This window comes from Poecilia formosa, unplaced genomic scaffold, assembly GCF_000485575.1.
Source record: "Poecilia formosa unplaced genomic scaffold, Poecilia_formosa-5.1.2 Scaffold214, whole genome shotgun sequence".
Classification (NCBI taxonomy): Eukaryota; Metazoa; Chordata; class Actinopteri; order Cyprinodontiformes; family Poeciliidae; genus Poecilia; species Poecilia formosa.
This window is the reverse complement of record NW_006800153.1, coordinates 657,718-677,740: the sequence shown is the minus strand read 5'-3', so window position 1 is coordinate 677,740 and position 20,023 is coordinate 657,718. Positions and strand designations below refer to the sequence as shown.

At 40.6% G+C, this 20,023-nt stretch overlaps 1 protein-coding gene across 2 annotated transcripts in view; it reads right to left on the bottom strand.

The window, feature by feature from the left end:
* Nucleotides 1-20,023, bottom strand: part of mta2 (metastasis associated 1 family, member 2) — a 34,534-nt gene that overhangs the window by 5,763 nt on the left and 8,748 nt on the right. Inside the window, exons 3-17 of one of the 2 annotated variants that reach the window (XM_007567868.2) lie at nt 17,235-17,328; nt 8,255-8,372; nt 7,231-7,294; nt 6,989-7,106; nt 6,437-6,539; nt 5,907-6,006; nt 4,608-4,796; nt 4,460-4,534; nt 4,300-4,358; nt 4,117-4,217; nt 2,095-2,234; nt 1,783-2,011; nt 1,615-1,704; nt 977-1,095; nt 747-889 (exon numbers count right to left, since the gene is read on the bottom strand). In XM_007567868.2, the coding sequence (XP_007567930.1) occupies nt 747-889; nt 977-1,095; nt 1,615-1,704; nt 1,783-2,011; nt 2,095-2,234; nt 4,117-4,217; nt 4,300-4,358; nt 4,460-4,534; nt 4,608-4,796; nt 5,907-6,006; nt 6,437-6,539; nt 6,989-7,106; nt 7,231-7,294; nt 8,255-8,372; nt 17,235-17,328 (1,742 nt within the window). Of the gene's footprint in view, nt 1-746; nt 890-976; nt 1,096-1,614; nt 1,705-1,782; nt 2,012-2,094; nt 2,235-4,116; nt 4,218-4,299; nt 4,359-4,455; nt 4,535-4,607; nt 4,797-5,906; nt 6,007-6,436; nt 6,540-6,988; nt 7,107-7,230; nt 7,295-8,254; nt 8,373-17,234; nt 17,329-20,023 lie in introns of both variants that reach the window. The other variant, XM_016679553.1, reaches the window with a different exon arrangement.

Here is a 20,023-nt window from a genome sequence, read left to right as displayed (position 1 = left end):
GCATAATCCCACTCTGTTCTATGATGAAGTCCTCTGAAATAGCTGTGTTTCAACCAGCATCTCTTATGAGTATTAAGTATTGCATTAGGAAAGGTTGATGGAAACAGCAAAATTTTAAATAACTTCCTCAATTTCACACAAAGTTCTTACATTTGCTTGTGGTGGTTTTGGAGAGGAGATGGAAACATTTCCCAGGTGATCTTAGTGAACTGGTTCTCATCTCCCTGGCTGATCTGAAAAATGTCTAAGTCCAAACCTCTAGAAATGAGCAGAGGACTCTCTTCATTTGTTCTGAGATTTGTGGTTCATGCTAGTTAGCAACTTCTACTTCCTGTTTTTTACAGCCATGCGTAGCATCAACATCTGATGAAGGTAAGCTTTGCATACGTAGCGTGATTGATCTATTCCAAATTAGATGGAAACATGCCTGATCAGCATTTTAAAAGTTTGTTCAAAGTTTGCATGACAGTTGGATGGAAACATAGCTAATGAAGTTAGAGATTTTAGAAATTTGTTTTAGGGAAACAACTGGCTGCTAAGCTTAGTAGTCAGTTGTTTCTCACCTTAGAAAATCATGGATTACTATCAAGAAGTTATGAGAAACTGGAATCAAACTGTTTTTTTCTTAAAATGAGATTTTTCTCCAGTGAATAAATGAACTCAAGTTAAATATCCCACTTTTCGTTACCAGGCGGTCAGTAAAAGGCTGACCTGTGGTTCTGACATCAATCAGCTGTGACGTTTACCTGGTGTCCTTGGTGGCTACAAACACCACAGGATTGGGAGCTTCTCCTTGGCTGACCTTCTGCCGCTTAATGACTGACTGGGACGTGGTTCTCATGCCTGATGTGTACGGCCTCCCATTGGCTGGGTAGGGCACCCCTGCCGCCTGTCACCCAGCACAAGAAGAAAGAGTTAAGCAGACTAACACTAAGCATGTATCCTTCATGCTAACAGCACCGTCAGAAACACTGACTGATTCAAAGCCTCTCTTTCCCAGCAGGCTTTGGGCCACTCTAGGCTGGCTGGCCTGGTTCCTGTTGATGGGTGTTGGAGGACCTCTGGAGGCCTTCAGCTTCAGAGGAGCTGAGATGGCTGCAGAAACAACAAGAACAACATCAGCTGTACACATCCAGGGAACAGCAGGGGCCACAGCAAGGGTCAACACAAGCCAATAACACACTTTTCTGCGAGACCAAAGAGATGCAAGAAAAAATATTTATTAAAAGACATCAAATAAATGTATAAAAGAGGACTGAAACCACTTAACTTAACAGTATCCACACTGTCCCAAATTTGAGTTTTAAGGCTAAATTTACTATAAATGAATATAATTCTGATTCAGAGGGAAAAAAAGTCGGAATTCTGAGATTAAAGTTTATTAAAGATTTGTTTTCCCCCTGGTCCTTTCCCATACAGATCATAATGTCAACCACTGGAACGATCACTGTGTTTTAAGCGAACAGTAAGGTGATCTTTAAAATCAAACTGGTTAAAATGTGGGTCTGTTCAGGCTGAACCGATTCCAGAGTTCTAGGTGGCATGAGCTCCAAACCCGGCTGGAATCATAAGCAAAAGCAAAATGATATTTTATGTCCTGGTGCCATGACTCACCTAAATCCTTCACTATAGTGGCCAGAGACTGTCGAGGTATCACCTTGCTCTTTAATGGAGATTTAGTGGCTTTAGGCAGTCTGATCATACCTGAGGAAATAAACATTCAGACCAATGTCAGAAACACACATTTGTCAGTGTGAACCCTGCTGAGGTGTGTATTCATACACTCAGCCTTGACGGCGTTGGCGTTGATGGAGGCGTAGGGTCTGCGCGCGGCGCGGCGGGGCTGCAGGATGTCCTCACACACCCGCCGTGCGATGCGGGTCAGCTTGGTGGTCTGCAGGATGAAGGTCTGCCGGTTCTTGGCCAGCAGCTTGGCTCGGCCCTCGTTGCGAGTGAACGGCGACATGCCCTGGACCTCCTGGCGGGTCATGTGACTACGAGAGCCTGACTCCTGCACACAAAGTGCAAAGAAGATGAAGATGCAAAACACTTCCTGAACACTTCCTAAGCAATGAGCAAACGTGGTTCCCTTACAGAGCCGGCTCTAGCTGCTCCCTCCAGCTGAGTGGGGGTCTTCAGACCGCCATACTTCTTCCAGTAGATCCAACAAGAAGCACATAGTCTGCACTGCATGTTTGGGGGGCCCCAGGCGTACCACTGAGGAGACTGGGCCGCTGGTGAGACAGGAGCTCCAGGTTAGAGGGAAATACTTCAGCCAGAAGTCGATTAGAGAGCAGAGGAGCAGAAACTCTGCAGCAGCTTTTTGTATCACATTGCTTAGTACAAAACAGGGATGACCTCATCCACTTTTTCACTTTCGATACCGACATCTGATATTTAGTATCAGCCGGAACTGACTTAAAATGTTTTTAAAACCCAGACATAAATGTACTGAAGTATATATTTATATAATAACTCTGCACAAGTACAACAACGTGAAATACACCAATAGCTTCACAAGCTTAATTAAGCATGTAAAAACAACACAACTGAAATTAATCAGTCAGTGCAATTAGGAGTAGAATAGTCAATGCAAAATAAATAATAAAGAAACTGAAACTGACAAAAACGATACGTTGACTATTTTAGTCAAACATGTAAAAATAAATTGAAACAAACCTTCATTCAAATGACTGACTAACTGAGAATATTTTATTGGTGCATCTCTAATAAAAAATGCTTTCGATGCAATGGAACTTTTCACATTTTGTCCCATTACACCCACAAGCTCACCGTCTACGAAAAGGAAATATCAGAGAGCCTCAGGGCTTCATGTCCAATCAGGATACTGTAAATATGCTGCACGTCTTTACATTCAGTAGGTTAGATTTCTGCAACAGTGTCTTTACCAGTTTCTGCAGCTCATCTAAAATGCTGCTGACCAACACCAGGAAACTAGACCATTCCAGAATCAGCTCTCAGATTACTGCATTAACTTCCTGTTTCACTCTTTGGGAAACAGGAAGTTTCCCAAAGATCTTCCTGTGTGTGGGAAACAGGAAGATCCTAAAATTCTGCTGCTTGTCCACGAAGCTCTGAGCGGCCTCTGAGTGGCAGGCCAGGTGTGACATTTGTTCCATTTTTAGCTGCTGTACAAAACTTTCACTGCACCGAGTCAAACCTTTGGACAACCTGTTCCCCTCCTTACCTGTGGTGGCGCTACACCAACAATCACTAAAGAAAACAACATGAAAACCTCTGAAGAAGACACCTAGTGCAACTTCCTTCTCCACCAAATGGAAGCAAAAATGCTGTGGAGTCAGATTTTAGAGGTTGTAGAATTTCTATTGTGTCTTTGGTTAAAGACCACGAGCCATTTCTCACACTGGCGCTACACTTACACGTTTGTTTTGGTTGTATTTACCCAAAATGCAATGCTCCATTGTCAGCTTCCTGCTTTTGGAGCGGTCTCTAGTCTGCTTGGTGTTCACATCTGCATTCGAACCGCACCACAGTGCACCTCAACTGAACCGAGACAGAAGTTTGTACAGTTTTTTTTTTTTTTTTTTGGTTTGCATCAGAGTTTGGTAACGTATTCACACTGCTGAAAACGCAGCGGATTCCAAGGCAGATGGCCTGGAGTTAAATTAACGGGCTGGTGGGAATTCATCCTAAATTTTTCTGCTCCTCAGATGCAGAACAAACTCCCTGAAAACCTCAAGTGTTCAGAAACTGTTGACTCCTTTAAATCAGGACTGAAGATATTCTTGTTTACAGCAGCTGTTGATCAAACAATCAGACTAACAAAATGTTTGAAACAAACAATTGCTTTGTTTTTGCGATACGTCTATATTTGGTTTTTGCAATGCCTCTATATTTTGCCATTTTCTTTGTGCGTTTCCTGTAAAATCCGTTAGATGACCCCGTCCATGAATGGCGGTGTGTAAATAGACGTCCATTCAGTTCCACTTCAGTAATTCACTACTTTGAGCTGCTCTGGTACAGAAAATCCAATGCAGTTTGTGGTTGTAGTGTGACTAAATGTGTTAAGAGTGTCTTGGAGGATCAGTGTGTGTGTGTGTGTGTGTGTGTGTGTGTGTGTGTGTGTCCTCTTACTGTGGCAGCTCTCACAGCTCAGTCCCTTCTGGAAGCCTGCAGCTCCGTTCAGGCCGGGCTTGCTGCCTGGCATCATGATCTGATTGGGGTTGGGTTTGGTACTGGAGCACACAAAACAGCAGGGAGTTATAGTGAGAAGGTTGGAGCTGGAAGCAGATTCTGTGTGTAGCAGCTGATACTCACTAGGTGGGGATGTAGACCTGTTTGAGTTTGCTGTCTGCCTCTGCTGCCTTTAGTCGTTTCTGAGGAAAAACATTCATGGTTGGTAAACATCTGGATGAACACATGAGGATGAACTTGTGTTTCAGGTGTCTTTCTGTTGTGTGACTAGCTGAAGACAGACCTGCTGGATGTAGCGGTCCGTAGTCTTCCACATGTAGTAAAACTGGACTACACTGGCCAGAGATTTCCAAGGCAGCTGGAAATAATAAATCGTTAGTTACCTCAGTAGATTTCTGCAAATCACACTGCAATCAGACAAGAGAGCTTACAAAGTCCTGACGGATGTCGTTGAAGTCTTTGCCATATTTCTCCAGCGCCTCCTCAAACAGCATGGCCTCCGAGGCGCTCCACTCCTCCATCTCGTCCCGGCAGAGCACTGGGCCCCCCTGGGGGACCAGCGTGGACATGGCCCTGGCCAGGTCGTAGTTGTTCTTCTGCAATGTGTCCATGGCATGGAACTAATGCAACAGAGAACATTAGGACGTCATCACTACAGCTTCTTTCTGTCGCACTAAGCTGTACACACACACACACACACACACACACACACACACACACACACACACACACACACACACACACACACACACACACACACACACACACACGAGTGGATTTTGCTGTGGAGAAGTCCTTCAGGATGTGGAGATTTTAGGATTTTAGATTTTTAAAAAGTGAATAAAAATCAAACAAATCACATGTTAAAAAGTATTCACAACCTTTTCCATGAAGCTCCAAGCTGAGCTCAGGTTCCTCCTATTTCTTCTGATCATCCTTTACATGTTTCTGCAGCTTAACTGGATTCTACCTGTGCTAGGCTCTGGCAGTCAGACAGGAAAGGCACGCAGCTGTTTATATTAAAGTTCCACAGCTGAGTGTGTGTTGGAGCATAAATCAAGAAGGAAACCAAAGCAGCTGCCTGTAGACCTCAGAGACAGGATGGATGCTTCTTGTCTCTGAAGCATGGATGGATGCAGGACAAGCATCCATCCCTGACACCAACTGCAGCCGAGATAGAGCCAGATCTGAATCTGACTGAATGTCTCTGAAAACTTCTGAAGATGGTCGAGTACCAACATCCCACCAGCCTGGGGGAGCAGGACAGGTTCTGCTAAGAGGAATGGGCCTAACTTCCAACAGACACGGCTGCCACAGGAGAGGTTGGACATACTTCTCTACATGGGACATTTTAAGTTTTTATTTGTTATAATAATTTTTACTTTGAATAACTTTTCCCATTGGCATTAAGGGGTTGTGTGTAATATTGTCAGGTTCCTAAAATAATGGCCCAAGTAATTTTTAGCTGAGATTTTTTCCCCCTAAAACATCTTTGAGAAGAGGTGATTATTATTATTATTATTATTTTTTTTTACTTTGGCCATTATTTTATGAAAGTGACGATATGGAAAAAGTGAAATAGGCTGAAAATAAACTTTCTTTTACACGCATCTTAACATAATACTTAGTTCCAGTAATCTCTGTTGAAACCACATGTTTCAGAGGGAAACAGTCTATGCGCAGGTTGGACTGCAGGCTTTGCAGTGTGTGTGTGTAGGTTTGGCTCTAACCAGTGTGATGTCTCTGGAAGCTGCAGCTGCACTCATGTGGAGGCTGGGCTGACGGATGGAGCTGCTGCAGTCCAAGGCCCGGGCGAACGTCCCCACGGCTCTGAAACACACACACACGCACACACACACACTCATTAGACCCTGACATCCTGCTCCACTGCTTCTGCGTACATTTCATCAAACAGCCACTAGAGGGAGCATTTGGCTGACGTACTATAACTGACACCTGTAAGGGATTCCCCCAGAATCAAATAGTTTCTCTAGATGTAAACAAACCAAATAAGAGAAGCATAGAGATGATCAATTAAGCAGCAGTGCCCTGTTAGTCCTTCGGTTAAATACATATTCTGATATGACGGATGCCATCCTCTCTACATGTTCATTTGGATGTAGCAGTCTGATATGCACTAATTTACACTGACAGCTAATGCTACAGGCTAAACTCTGTCTCCAATTGATGGAAGTTTGCTTGGAAGTTGCCATGGCAACATGTTCTATCTGCAGGGTGGCAGATGGTGGGGAAGTGTTACCTTGCAACAACAAGGAACTGGTCGATCTGGGCGTCCTTCAGCTGGTTGCTGGGATCCCAAACTTTAGTTTCCATCTTCTCCTGGACCCGGGTGTCAACTTCATCTGAGACACAGATGGACAAAAAGTTCAATGCTAACCATGACACCAAATCAGCTACAAGCGGCTTAAGGACAGGAAAGTCAATGTTTGAGAGTGTCCATCACAGGACATCTGTCCCAGAGAACCTGTGAGTAGATCTGAAAGGTGTGTGAGTGAGGAGGCCTAGCAACCTGACCCAGTCCTACCAGTTCTGTTAAGGAGAATGGGCCAGAACTCCAGTTAACTACTGAAAGAAGCTTGAGGAATGCTACCAACTGCTAAGAAATGGATGTCAACTTCTGAATTTAAACCAAAGTAAAAACATTCTGTCTCATTATTCTGGCATTTAAAAAAACAGAACAAATTTTAATAATCCTAACAGATTTAGAACAAGAAAAGCTTTAATCTGATGTTACATGAAAATATAAACATCTGTCTTTCATCTGTCTTTCACAGTGTTAAAGGAAACAAACCTTCAGTGAGTTTGTCAGGAATCTCTGCCTGGTATTTAGAGCCCACCCGGATCTCCCCCTGATCTGCCAGCAGCGTCTTCTGGACAGGGTCAAACACCAGCGAGTAGAAGAAACAGTCCTGGACAGGAGATGTTGAAGGGTTAAAGCTGCACGCACCAACTGACCTTAATCTCAATTTTTTTTTTCAGAAAATGAGCAGCAGGAACACAGTGGCCCTGAGAAATCACCAAGCTCAGCCTTACTTCCTTCTCCAGATAACCAGCGAGGACGTCCGTTTCATTGAGGAGGGTGACGTTACATTTCCCCCTGCAGACAGAGAGCAGCAGCAGTAAAACATCCACCATGGAAGAAACTAAAATACAGCTTCAGAAAAATAAAATCCCCATCATTTTAAAACAGCTTCTGGGCGTTTGTTACTTTAAGAAAGAAATAAACTTAAAAAAAAAAAAAGAGTCTGATTCTCTCTGAACCTCAAACATAATTATAACATCTGTTCAGTATTTTAAAGCAGGACTCAGTTCTTTTACTTATAATCCATGATCAAAATCTGATTACACTTTTTTATAAAATCACAAATCACATTGTAATCATGGAGGGAAGAATCCAAAGTACAGTGTCAAAGCCAGCTCTTACTGACAAGACAAAGAAACAGAGGTGTGCGTTTGGCCTAGTCAAAGTCTAGACTTCATACCACTGCAGATGCTGCAGTCTGATTTTAAGCATTTTGTTCAGACTTAAAACCCCTGCATGGACCAGAGCTCCTCAGTGGTGATGTTACAGACTCAGTATCAGTTGTCACAAACTCTGGATTTGTGCTGCTAAGGGCAACACAACTAGTCATTTGGTTTTATGGGTGAATTAGTTTTTCTCAGAGGTCCAGGTTAGTTTGGACACATTTTTTTTTCCTTTTATGAAATCATAATTTGAAAACTGCGTCCTGTATTTACACAGGTTATCTTTATAACCTATATAAACACTGAAAATTAATTTAATTGTCTAAAACATTTAAATGCAAAAAAAAAAGCATAAACGGAAGAAATCTGTAACAGTTTTATATAACTATAGTCTGCTGATAATTTTAAGATCAGTGATGTTAATCCAGATTATTTGTGCGCCTGAATGAAAAATGACAACCCAGCAAACTTTAACATTTACCAGTTAACAGAACCAAACGTTTTCAGTGAGGAGTTGTGTTGGATGCGTGTGTTTCTGCTGAGAATGTGTTTCCCCTCAATGTTAAACTGCTGACTCCACATGAACACATACCGTATATGAGTGGCAGGTAGAGACTCAAACTGTCGAGACAGGAAGAGCTCCCTGTGTTTCAGCTGGTGCTTCTGCTGCTCAGACAGCGCCGGCTGCTTGGACTCCTCCTCAAACTCTCCTGCAGATAAACAACAGAATCAGATCAGATGATAGAGAACTGAAATACCTGCTCTGTTAAATAAAAACACTCATCTGCAGATTATACTGTAGAACATTAACAAGCAGTTTAATTCAAGAGCTAATGGGGTGGGTAATGTAAAGGTGAACTGCTAAATATCAGTTTTATCTGACACACGCAGGCAGTTTTATCAAAGAGATTCAAATTTGTACAGAAAGGTTCTTCAACCTAGATTCTGAAATAATTTAACAAAAATATTAAAAAATTAAAAATTCATGACTTGACATTTTGCCATGTTGGCCACCACTAACACCTCAGAGCCTCTAGTCCCAGTTAAAGTTATGGTAAAAACAACAGGAACATTTCTATTTCCCTGTCATCTAAAATTACTTAACAAGAAAAGGACCAGACAGACATCTAGTATACTTTACCCACTCTAAAAACATAGGTGCCTGCAAAACAATACCAAAAACTATATTTTAACTCAGTTCAAAAAGTAAAACTCACACAAATTCATTACAATCAGAGATGTCTTTCAGCTCTGCTAAAATATTTAGAGATGCACCGATTGCAGTTTTCTGGCTGATCACTGACCTTTGAAAAGCCTCACCTGCCAATTCTGATATTTTTGTCTGAAAAGTTGTTAAATATAGTGACAAAATAGTGATAGAAATAGTAGTGAAATAATGTAATAGTGAAAGAAATTATCTGCTTTATTTTTTCACTCTCAGCATGTGAGGAATCTATGCAAGTGTCATTTAAGAAAATGGATCATATGTTTTCAATGAATTACTAAATGAAATAAACTTTTCAATATTACAGCTGTTAATTATAAAAACTAGTAGTTCCAACATCAGAGTGTCAGATATTTCATACCCTGCCACTTCACTTCTGCTGAACTTGTTGGGTTATAATAAATTATGTCTACTTTGCTTCATATTAATCATCAGTAGGATGTTTTGTAAAAGTTTACAGATTCAAGTGAAGAAGTAAGAGAACCAGAAGTAGTTCAGATACTTCCTGGTTTATTCTGAGTCCTCCTAGAAAGTGAAACTGTGGACTTGGTCTCAATCATTCATCATCTCATGCAAGCTCACGACTGTTAAAAGACTCACTGGAAGTATTTCACAAGAACAAAATGCACAACTTATGTTTTTATCAATAAAAAACTCAACTACAGGCGGCTGTTTGTGTCTTTAGGTGAACTTGGCCACTAGACTGCGCATTTCTAATTTCAGCAGCAGGGTGAGTAATTTGTGGGAAACTGGAGGGGAGGGCTGATTTTGCTCAATCTCTGTGGACTCCGCCCCTGCACTCGGCCAAAGGAAACCCTGTCAGCGAGGGCATGACGGGGAGAAAGACACAGTAAGACACAGTGAGAAGGACAGTAACTCAGGCCACACCCCTTTTCCTCTTAACCTCTCAACCCCCGCCCCCCTTCTCCCTCCGTCCGACTGGTCCCTGCCAGATAAAGTGGGAGACCCTGTGTACCAAACCTGAGGCGCCCATCCCCCCCCCCAAAAAACATGTATCCTCTCCTCTCTCTCTCTCCCCACACACACACACACGCGCATGCACGCGCACACACACACTGCCAGAACCGAAGACATTAAGCAAGCGATAGGCACCTTAGTCGGATATAATCTCAAAGCAACACACACACAGAACACACACCTTCCATAACGAGAAAAGAGAATAAGTAGGAATTAACTCTTTCTGTAGGCCTCAGTAAGCGTTCAGCGGCCTTTTGTTTTGCACAAAGAACTCGTGTGTGTGTGTGTGTGTGTGTGTGTACTGAAGGAGGAAGAGGAGGGAAGATGCAGTGAAAACAGCAATAAGCTAAAGCAATTAAGACAAACGAACAGTAGCAGAAAGACTGAAGGGCTGGAACCATTACAGAACCACAGCAGCCCAGAGCTGACCTGTTCACACTGGGAGAGTCCTGCTTACACTGTATGAGATTCAACGGTTTATACATGTAATAAAACATCAGCATGCTGACAGCTTACACTACATTTAATATTTAACACTGTTTCATGCAGACATACAGTGCCTATAAAAAGTATTCAACCCCTTTGGATGTTTTACATTTGGCTTTTTTGACAATTTTTTTTTTTTTTTCTTGTTTTACAAAAACCCCCAAAAACCTTTCATGAAAAAGTGAAAACTACGAAATAATGAAAATAAAATAAAAATATGTGAAAAAAAAGGACAAATAATTGCATAAATATTCACCTACTTCAAAGTGACAAGAAGCAATTAAAACATGTCCAGTCAGTTGGTGCTGGGAGTCTCACAATGAGTGGAATAGAGTTCACCTGAAAGCAGTGAGTTTGTCTTCAGTGATGTTAGTATAAAGAACCCAGCGAGGTCTAACGGTGGACTGGTGGTCACATGGTTCAAAACGAGCTCCTCTTCTTCACACTAAAACTTGGTCTATGGACAAATTTAGAAACGTGCTGCACACAAAAAAATTCGGATGTATAAAGCCGTACATACATACATACCTGCACACCTTTCCTTTATACATCCCAATCTGTGGGAAATGGAGCGCAACTTTTTGCTATAAATACCCGAAGTCTGCCACCATGTCCAGTAATAACCATGGCAGTAATTATAATAATAACTATTATTTAACAGGTGCTTTCAGGGTATGTCAGGTCACCTCGCAAAAAAAAAAACAAAACAAAACAAAAAAAAATCCAAATTAAACAAAAGAAAATAAAGAGATCATACAAATGCCTGTTTGAAGAGCAAAGCGTTCAGCCGGGATTTAAAAACAGACTGCGTGTCAGAGAGTCCTTTAAATGGGGAATGTGGACGTTTATTCTAAATAGTGGAATCATGTGCATAAGTTGTACATTTACAGAATAGAGATGCTTTCTGTCCATATGGCGCATTCACAAAGCGGGAATGGCTTGACTGAAGGATGACTGCAGTTGCACCGTTAATGCTCAGCTCCTTGTTTAAGTTTTGCTCAGAGCTCCAGAATGATCAGTCTGGATTAATCTAAACGATAATAACCATCAACATTTCCCAGCAGATCAATATGATCTCTGAACACGCGTGCCCTAAAACTTCCATTGGTGATGTTCTTCATCAGAGCCACAACGCTCCACAATTATTGCGCACACATTGCGCAGCTACTTATATATGTGTGATTGTCTACACACCTGGATCACCTTAAAAATAATCAAACCTGTCTGGAGTTAATCTGCTGATCCAACCTTGTTTTCTTTTTCAGTCAGAATGAAATTACCCCATAGCTGCATTTCATGGGCTTCGGCACACAGACCTGTTATGCACATCTTTATGAGACAAACATAGAGGAAAAGTACTATTTACATTCGAGTGGTTTCCATGTCCTTTCATTTTTATTTTTTTTATTTTGTGTGCCTGTTATGCTATTGTCTGAAGATAAATGGTTCAGTTTCATTGTTTACGTTTAAACAATAAAATATTAAAATCGTGAAAGAAAACATTGGGTTTGATGCTTCTTGGTCTAAATAACACTGAAGGTAGTCAGATTTCAGTGTATTTAGGTGAGTTTTGACCCTTTGTAGTTTGATATTGTTCGCAGAAAAGTTTGCGTGGCTGTCACATATTTTCACGGCAGATCAAAAGTTTGCGTATATTTACGCAAACTTTCACGCTGCATTCATCTTTATACGTGCTGACTTGCGAGTAAAATATGGCGCCGCACGTTTTTTGTGCGTACGCACGCTTTAGACATGAGGCTGATGAGCATCTTGACTGAGATCCACACTGACTGCAGCCAGAGGAGCAGCTACTGAATACTGACTGAAGGGGGCAGTATTTATCAAATCACTCATTTTATGATACATATTTTTGTCTTTGTTTTGTGGAAATCAGTTTTCAGTTTAACATTAAGAGTTTCTTTGGAACTTGTTTTGCCAAATTATGTTGATCATGTTTGACTTGTAAAAGCAATACAAAGGGTGAAACATCCAAAGGGGTGAATACGTTTCTAGGCGATGTATGTAGAACAGCATCACAGAGTGTGGCCCAAACATGATACATGTCACAACTGTCATGTTCACTTCTATTAGCTGGTACTGGTCAGAGGAACGTCAAGTTGTTCTCATTACCTGGAACATGTCTATACTGGCTATGCATCTATAAGCCATGCTTTGCTTTTGTGAAAATATGAAAGAAACAAAAAAATAAAAAGAAGCTTAATCTCAGGAAGGGTTTGAATACTGTCACTAAACTGGAGAGCACCACAAACTGATCAGAAATTGTTCACTTTGTGAAGGAAGATATAACTGTAATCCATTCACACACATCTGGTTTGTTATCGTTACTCTACCAGGTGAAGATCAGCGGTGATTTCCACTGTTCCTGTCACAATGATTGTTACTGAAAACAAAACAGAAAACACATCCCAGTTCCAAACCAGTAGGCTTTCACCTGGCTGTGTTGTTTGGGTTTGTAATGTTGCATCTCAGAAACCTGAACAAAGAGTCAAAAGCTGGAGGCGGGCTTATAGGGAACAAGAACCAATCAAATCACAGGGGTGCCGTGTTTAAAACACTTGAGTTGGATTCATTCATAGATCTAACATAAAACAAAAAAAGAACAGTAAAAACATTGAAAGTCAACATGAAACAAGTCGGATTAGCACTGAAATCCCATGGTCTCTCTTCCTATTACTGATATTGCCCATAAGGCATTGCACCTAAGTCTATGTGCTGATCCAAAAAACCTTTAATAAATGAAGCTGGCATCTGTTTGCAGGATTACTGTAATATTGTGATTTGTGTAGAGTACTTAAAATTTCTCCTTTCACTTCTCTACAAAACACTAAAATACAACAATTTTAAGACAGGAGGGTTGGATCAAATGTTTTCTGGGTGATGTCAAAGGGAGCGCACTAATTGGAGTTTTCTGGCCGATCATGATCTTTAAAAACTCTGACCTGTTGATTCCAATCTTGGCTGACACCAATTCCTTTAGTCTGAAAAGTAGCTAAACATAGCAACAAAGTCACTAAGTTGGCAACAGTGGGGCACTAGTTTAGAGTAGTTGTCTTTCCGATGCCAGAGTAAAATACAGGAGTTACTGGAACTGCATCTCACTAGACACCATGCATACTTCACAATAACAATGAAAAACTGATCTGAATGCAGCATCTTTAATTACCTCATAAAGAGACCTGAGTGTAGGAAATAGTGACAGCATCTTTTGTTTCAGTCAATAATCGCAGTAACAGAATGCTGCATCCTAAATGCACAGAGGAGTGTTATCACAGCTCCTTCCTCCCAGCTGCTGTTAGACTCCAGAACCATCACAGATCCAAACAAACTCATGAAGTGACACATTTTCTACATTTTTAAACTAACCTACTCAATTGCACATTCCTTTGGACTGGAGTTTTCTAGAGAGTATTTATGTTGAAATGTTGCCCTTACTATACAATATTTTGTTCTTTATTCTGTTTTATGTATTGCATATTCCTATCTCTGTGAATCTATTTTCTTTGACTGCCTGACACTTGTGCTGCAGCTGCACAGAAATTTCTGTTTTATTCTATTCACCTAGTAAAGTAAAGAAAATGTTTGTTGGTTTTCATTCTCCTGAAGAAGGTTCTTATTGAGAGAAATCTAAATATGCAGAAATAAGAAGCTCTACAAAAATTAAAATTCAAAATGAGCAAAGAAAAGTGAAATGGTTGCATCATCACAAATCTGTGAGCTTTATGCTAGAGCGGCTGTATTAATACTGGGTTCCTGCGGATCTACAGGAGGACGGAGGCATCCTGCATCAGTCCAGTCAGCTGGAGGCTGGCATCAGCTACCTCTTCATTCAGCCGCTCTACAAGGACATGTCAAAGCAGCCAGCAGGCACAGGGAAGACACACAAAGGAATTAAGAGTCATTGTAATAAGTCACATCTCAGGCAACGCCACACACACATACACAAACACACACACTCACACCACTGTAGCGTCTCACTGTGGTGGCATCACAGAGAAACATGCCAACATGACTGCATCCATTTTGAGGTGTGTTGATCTGTGTTTTAATGTCTTTGTTAAGAGCACTGTTAGACCAGGAGGAGGAGGGGAGAGGGAGAAAGGTGGGCTATCAGGAGGAGGTCTGGGAGGGGTGTTTAATGAACGGGATCCATTTTTACCAGACTGCATGTCATTAGCACCACCCACTCTCCCTCCCTCCGTCTACCCTCTGATCAAACAAGGAGGAGATTGGACTGGATCAGGGTGGGGCAAACCAGGGAAAGAGCCTCAGCTGAGACAACAACAGTGGTTGCTACAAATGTGATTGTTGATTATTGGTGCATTTATTTGAACAGCATGCTTTCCTCTTGATGTCACCTGGTGAGCTCCTTAGTGTGTGATTGATATATTCTATTAACCTAGAAGTAAAAAACAGAAGAATGAATCTTATAAACCCCATTGTTAGATTATTAATCACCATTATTCTAATAATAATGCTCCCACAGGATAATCATGCACCATGATGATACTGAAAACTTGGACTAATGCACTTGGTTCTTCCCGCAATTTCAAAATTAAATTCATGAGAGTTTTATAAGAACATTCATATTGTGGTCAACTAAATAAGTTCTTCTTTGCCCGTCAGACTACATTGATTTGGGGATTATTTTCAGAGATGTTTCTATCTTTGGTGGAAGGAGTAGTGACTTTGCTCGTGCCTGTGAATAAGTGTAACTGTGTTGGTTTCAAACAACTCCCAGCCTGTCAGCCTCCATTTGACTGAAGGTAACTGGACTTTCAGTGTGTCTGCACTGCAGCATGCAGCCTGGCTGACCTGACCTGCTGCAAATGCCAGTAACAATCTGCACTCCAAGGCCCTGTTTACATGACAACAATTTCTGGTGAAAATGGAAGCATTTCGTTGTGTTTGTACTGTACATTTCCATGAAAATAACCAATGTTTTCTCTAACAACGGCACAGTGTCAGGACAGGTTCCAGAATGCATTGGTTCTAAATTGTACCGGTGTCCATTGTATATTCATAGTATGAAGCAAAACATAACGGCTTCCTACCGACAATACCAGAGTAATGTTTGTGCTTCTGACTTCAGACAGTGGCTTGAAAAATCAAAATGCGTGGCAGTGACCTCACTCACTAATATTTAACTGGAATGGAATCACTGTGTCTGGTTAATGACTGATAAGTTACCCAGTTAATGAACTTGCTGGTAGCTGAGATACAGTAACAGATACCCGAGTCCTTTTCCAATAGAAAGCTGTTTTATAGTTACTTAGTGAAATGCAGGCAGCAGCCATTTTCAACAGGAAGTCAAGAAGTAACAGGGAAAATCCCAAATCACCTGATAGACTGATAATACATCCAACAGTTTAGTTCAGGAGTTGGACTTGAACAGGTCAGGGATCAGGAAAAAGGCAGCTTACACCTCTGCAGACCCCACACATCTTGGACACAAACAGTTTAGATTTTTAGTTTCGTCCCCCAGGCTCATCTGATGAACACAATGAGCATCTTACAGTCTGAGTCTTCAGCTACTCTGTTCTTAAGCAATATAAGCACATTTGCACAACTTGCCTTTCTTTTCTTTATATATTTTAAAACAGATGCCTTAAAATCTGAACTTCCCTATAAATATCAAGCATAGCTTTCATTCCCATATTTACCTAATTTTTTCAAACACCATTCATCACAGTTGACCAATTTCCTTTAAAAGAAGTCATTTTCTTTTCTGACAGGTTTCACTCCAAAATTAGAAATTGAAAAGAATCATGAACTCAAAAAGAACTATGGACTAGGGTTGAACAATAAAACAATAGCAATATATACTGTGATAGACATGAGATTAATATTGATTGATGATACATCTGATGGAATACTCAATATATGAACTTTTTACTGCACTCTGATCTAGAACCACACAGCATTCTGGGGGATGTAGGCAGAGGAAAGACTTTAACTGCTCAACCTCCCAGAGCTAGCTAAGTTAGGAGGGTGGCATCAACTAACTAACTCACTCTGTGGTTACCTAGCAACAACGTATTGAGTAACTTTCACAGTGCAGACTGAGCCACTGTGCCTCATAACTGTTTAAAAATAAAAACAATGACTTGGAATAAAAACTGGATAAAACATGGGAGATCATGCCACCAGTCTGGAAGTTCTTCAGTTACTTAAAACAAACAAGCAAAACAAAAAACAACTAGTCAATAATTATCGATATTGACTTGTAAGAAATACGTTTTTCCACCATACTGTCCAGCTCTACTATCCAGCATATTCTCCCAACATTATCTACCTCGCTGAAGCAGCCCAGAGTTCCTCTGACTCCCACCAATCACTGCTGCTGTATTCTGGTCAGCAGCACCTGCAGGTTGTTCATCCTCAGAGCAGAAGAAATGGAACGCCCTGTCTGTTATAGAACACTCATTCCTTGAGAAACTATACATTGTTCCAGATATAAAAAAAACATTGTGTTTGTTACATAACACAAACCAGATGCATGATTCTGTCCCAGTACAGTAAGTTCATGTGATTGTCTGTATTTCCCTTCTTAATTAAACGACAAGCAGTTGACACATGAATCAGATGAATCCCACAGGCCAGGTGATGAATCCCCTGCAAAGAAAGGCGGCCATGTTGCGAGTGGAGGAACATTAACTTGAGAATAACTGGGTTCCAGCTAGAGTTCTTAATTTAACCCTGGAGCAGGCCTTGTTACAATTCACAACAGGAAAGCTGAAGAGGCGCTTTGAGGCTTTTGTGTGAAACACAAAGAGGAAGAGGCTCATTAAAGGCAGCCAGCCATATCATGCATACACTCCTGCTGTAGTGGAGGGCCTGGAGGAGGCAGAAGCTTGCTACTCACTTGCGTTGCTGTCTGCCAGAGTGTTGAGGTTGCCTGAGATGTCTCTCCTCCTGAACAGACACACCACCTTCGCCTCCACATTCCCATTGGCTGTCTGCAAACACAGAATGAGTGGTTCAGGTCGGAACTATCAGGAAGAATAAGTGTGCCTCTCCAAGCTTCTGTTCCCATCTTCAATCATTTTTACAATTCCCGGTTTCCCACCCATAGAGGGACGCATGAAATGTTTCCCACCTAATTTGTATTTTCCTTATTTTACATGGCAAAATAAATGAATAAGGCTGCCATTAAATACATCTGTGGCTCAGTTTGACCACTTGGGTCCTTCTTACTTTCACTTTCTACCTGTAAATCAACCACTTCGTGCTAAAGCCACTGCTGTACTTTGTAATTAGGTATTTTGCTGATTCACAGCATAATATGCTTAAGAATTTTAGTGATGCACAATATATCGACACCAACACCAACGTTTAGGTATTGTTCTGACAAGTAAAACTGGGCCATTATTAACAACCAATGTTGATTTCCATCTTTTTGTTAATATTGGCCCAAATTTTCATTTGGAGGGACCAATATGTCTAAATAATTTAAAACAAATGTCTGATGTGATCCCTGTTTGTTTGAGCTTTCTCTTGTGAAACATAAGCGATTATGACTCCAGAATAACTCCTGCTGGTCAATATTATTCATCAGTTTCTTTACACCAGACTAAAAGCAGGAAATAAAGAAAAATACTTTAAATGATCAGATATTAAAATAGAAGCAAAGGATCCCAAAGTTGAGATAGTGCAGTATTTGGTTACTGGATCTGCTTTTTCCAATTAGGGCAGAAAATGATAACCAATTACAGTATGACAATTTTATTGTCTTGTTTAGGGAAAAAACAATAAATAGAAAAACAATACGTTGAAGGTAATTCAAGACCTATTTAGAAAAAACTATGAAAGTTTTGCTAACCTTTACGGAAAAAACTGTTTACTATTATTGTTGCTTCCACTATGTCATTACTATGTCTGTGTGCTTCCATTTGTCTGTCACTTGGAGAGACCAACACATTGTCAGCGTCACAAAGACACGCCCCTCTGCCTCCCCCCTTCAGCATTCCTCCTATGAAACAACACAGCAACGGCGTCTGGCAACGCAGAGATCCTCACCTTAATACTTCTTAAAATAAAAGTCAGATGAAGTGAAACATGACCGTTCAGACTGCAAACACTTTGAAAAAAGAAAATCGGATATGTATCTGATTTAGTTCCACGTATGGAAGCGGCAAAAGTCGGATTCATTTTTGCTGTTCACACTACCGTGAAACAGTCAGCATTTGGACAAAAAAAAAAACAAAAAAACATGAATTTGGGGCTCCTTTGCCTGCTGTGTGACTGTAGCCTAAGAGCTGTTTTACAAACCAGCCAGATCACTCATCCTCTGTCCACACCATTAACAATGAAAAAGGTTTTCTGCTAATTGTTCTTTCTAGAACTGCTCCTGGTTCACCAGCTCAGCTGCTCTGTTTGGTGCCTTGATGTCTGTGAGACCATCAGCTGCTCTCCGGCAGCCAACAGTCTCCTGAGTTTACCTCCTCTGAAAGATTATCAAGCTGTTTCCACTAACCAAACCAAGTTTATGTTCAAGAGCATTTGGGCAAACAAGGCTTCTATTGACTTTTATGCACAGATGTAAAGACTGACTAATTTGGATGATTTTTTTCTGGAAATTAAGTATATAGTCATTTTCCATCTCATGTGGCATCAATATAGATATTTTGTAAATATCTGTATTTCACCCAGTCCCACTTTCATTGACAGGAATGAATTAAAATACAGGTGAGTAAGATCTGATCTGACAGGTTAAAAGGATCCACCCAAATCAACCCAGACATGTTAAGTTACATGTCAGATTACTGAAGACTTCTAATTATTTCTGGTGAATTAACAAGTCTTTCGGAAATAAATGACAATTAAAATGATAGAGCTGTGTGTGTGTGTAGTTAGAAAATAATGGCTACTATCTAAAAGCCAGTTTGCCCTGTGTGCAACAGAGAATTCTGAATTCATCACTGATGAGTGAGAACAAAGTTACATTGCCGATGTAAACCCCAATGATGAAAATTTGTTTCATAGCAGCAGTGCACTGATTGCACATTTCCAGTTGATCACCAATATTTAAAAAGCCTGACCTACCGATTCCAATTATGGCCAATGGCATTTCTTTCTAATCAGAAAAGTTGTTAAATACAGCAACAAAGTCACTAAGTCGGCCACAGTGGGATGATGGTCAACAGTGACCTGGTCTGTCTGTCAGTCTCTCTCAAAGCAGAGAAAAAGTCAAAAGTGGCTAATGTTCAGATTTTTGTGGAGGAAGATAAAATCAGCTTCTTGTGTATGGGTCGATTGTCCGTCACCCAAAATTAAGCAAATGGGAGTCAATTTATCGCTGCAACTTTTTTGAACAGAATTCAGAGTTTAACTGAAGAGTTTTCCTTTTACCCAGAATAGTTTCTATACTTTAACATAAAACAAATGTTTTCATTGACAAGTATTTCTACACAATAACCATGACACAATGTTTTCACGTTACATTACTTTCAACCTGCACAGGAATAAACAAAAAATCTTGTTTAAAAATAACAACATCAGTAACTAATATTATGTTAGTTAAGGTTTAGTGAAAAATGTGTTCAAATGCAAACAGGGCTTTATACCCAACAGCAGAATTCAGGTACATCAGTACAATTCATTCTGAAAAACTGACCTACAGCCTTTAACCCAGTTCTTTGAATTCAGTAGCTT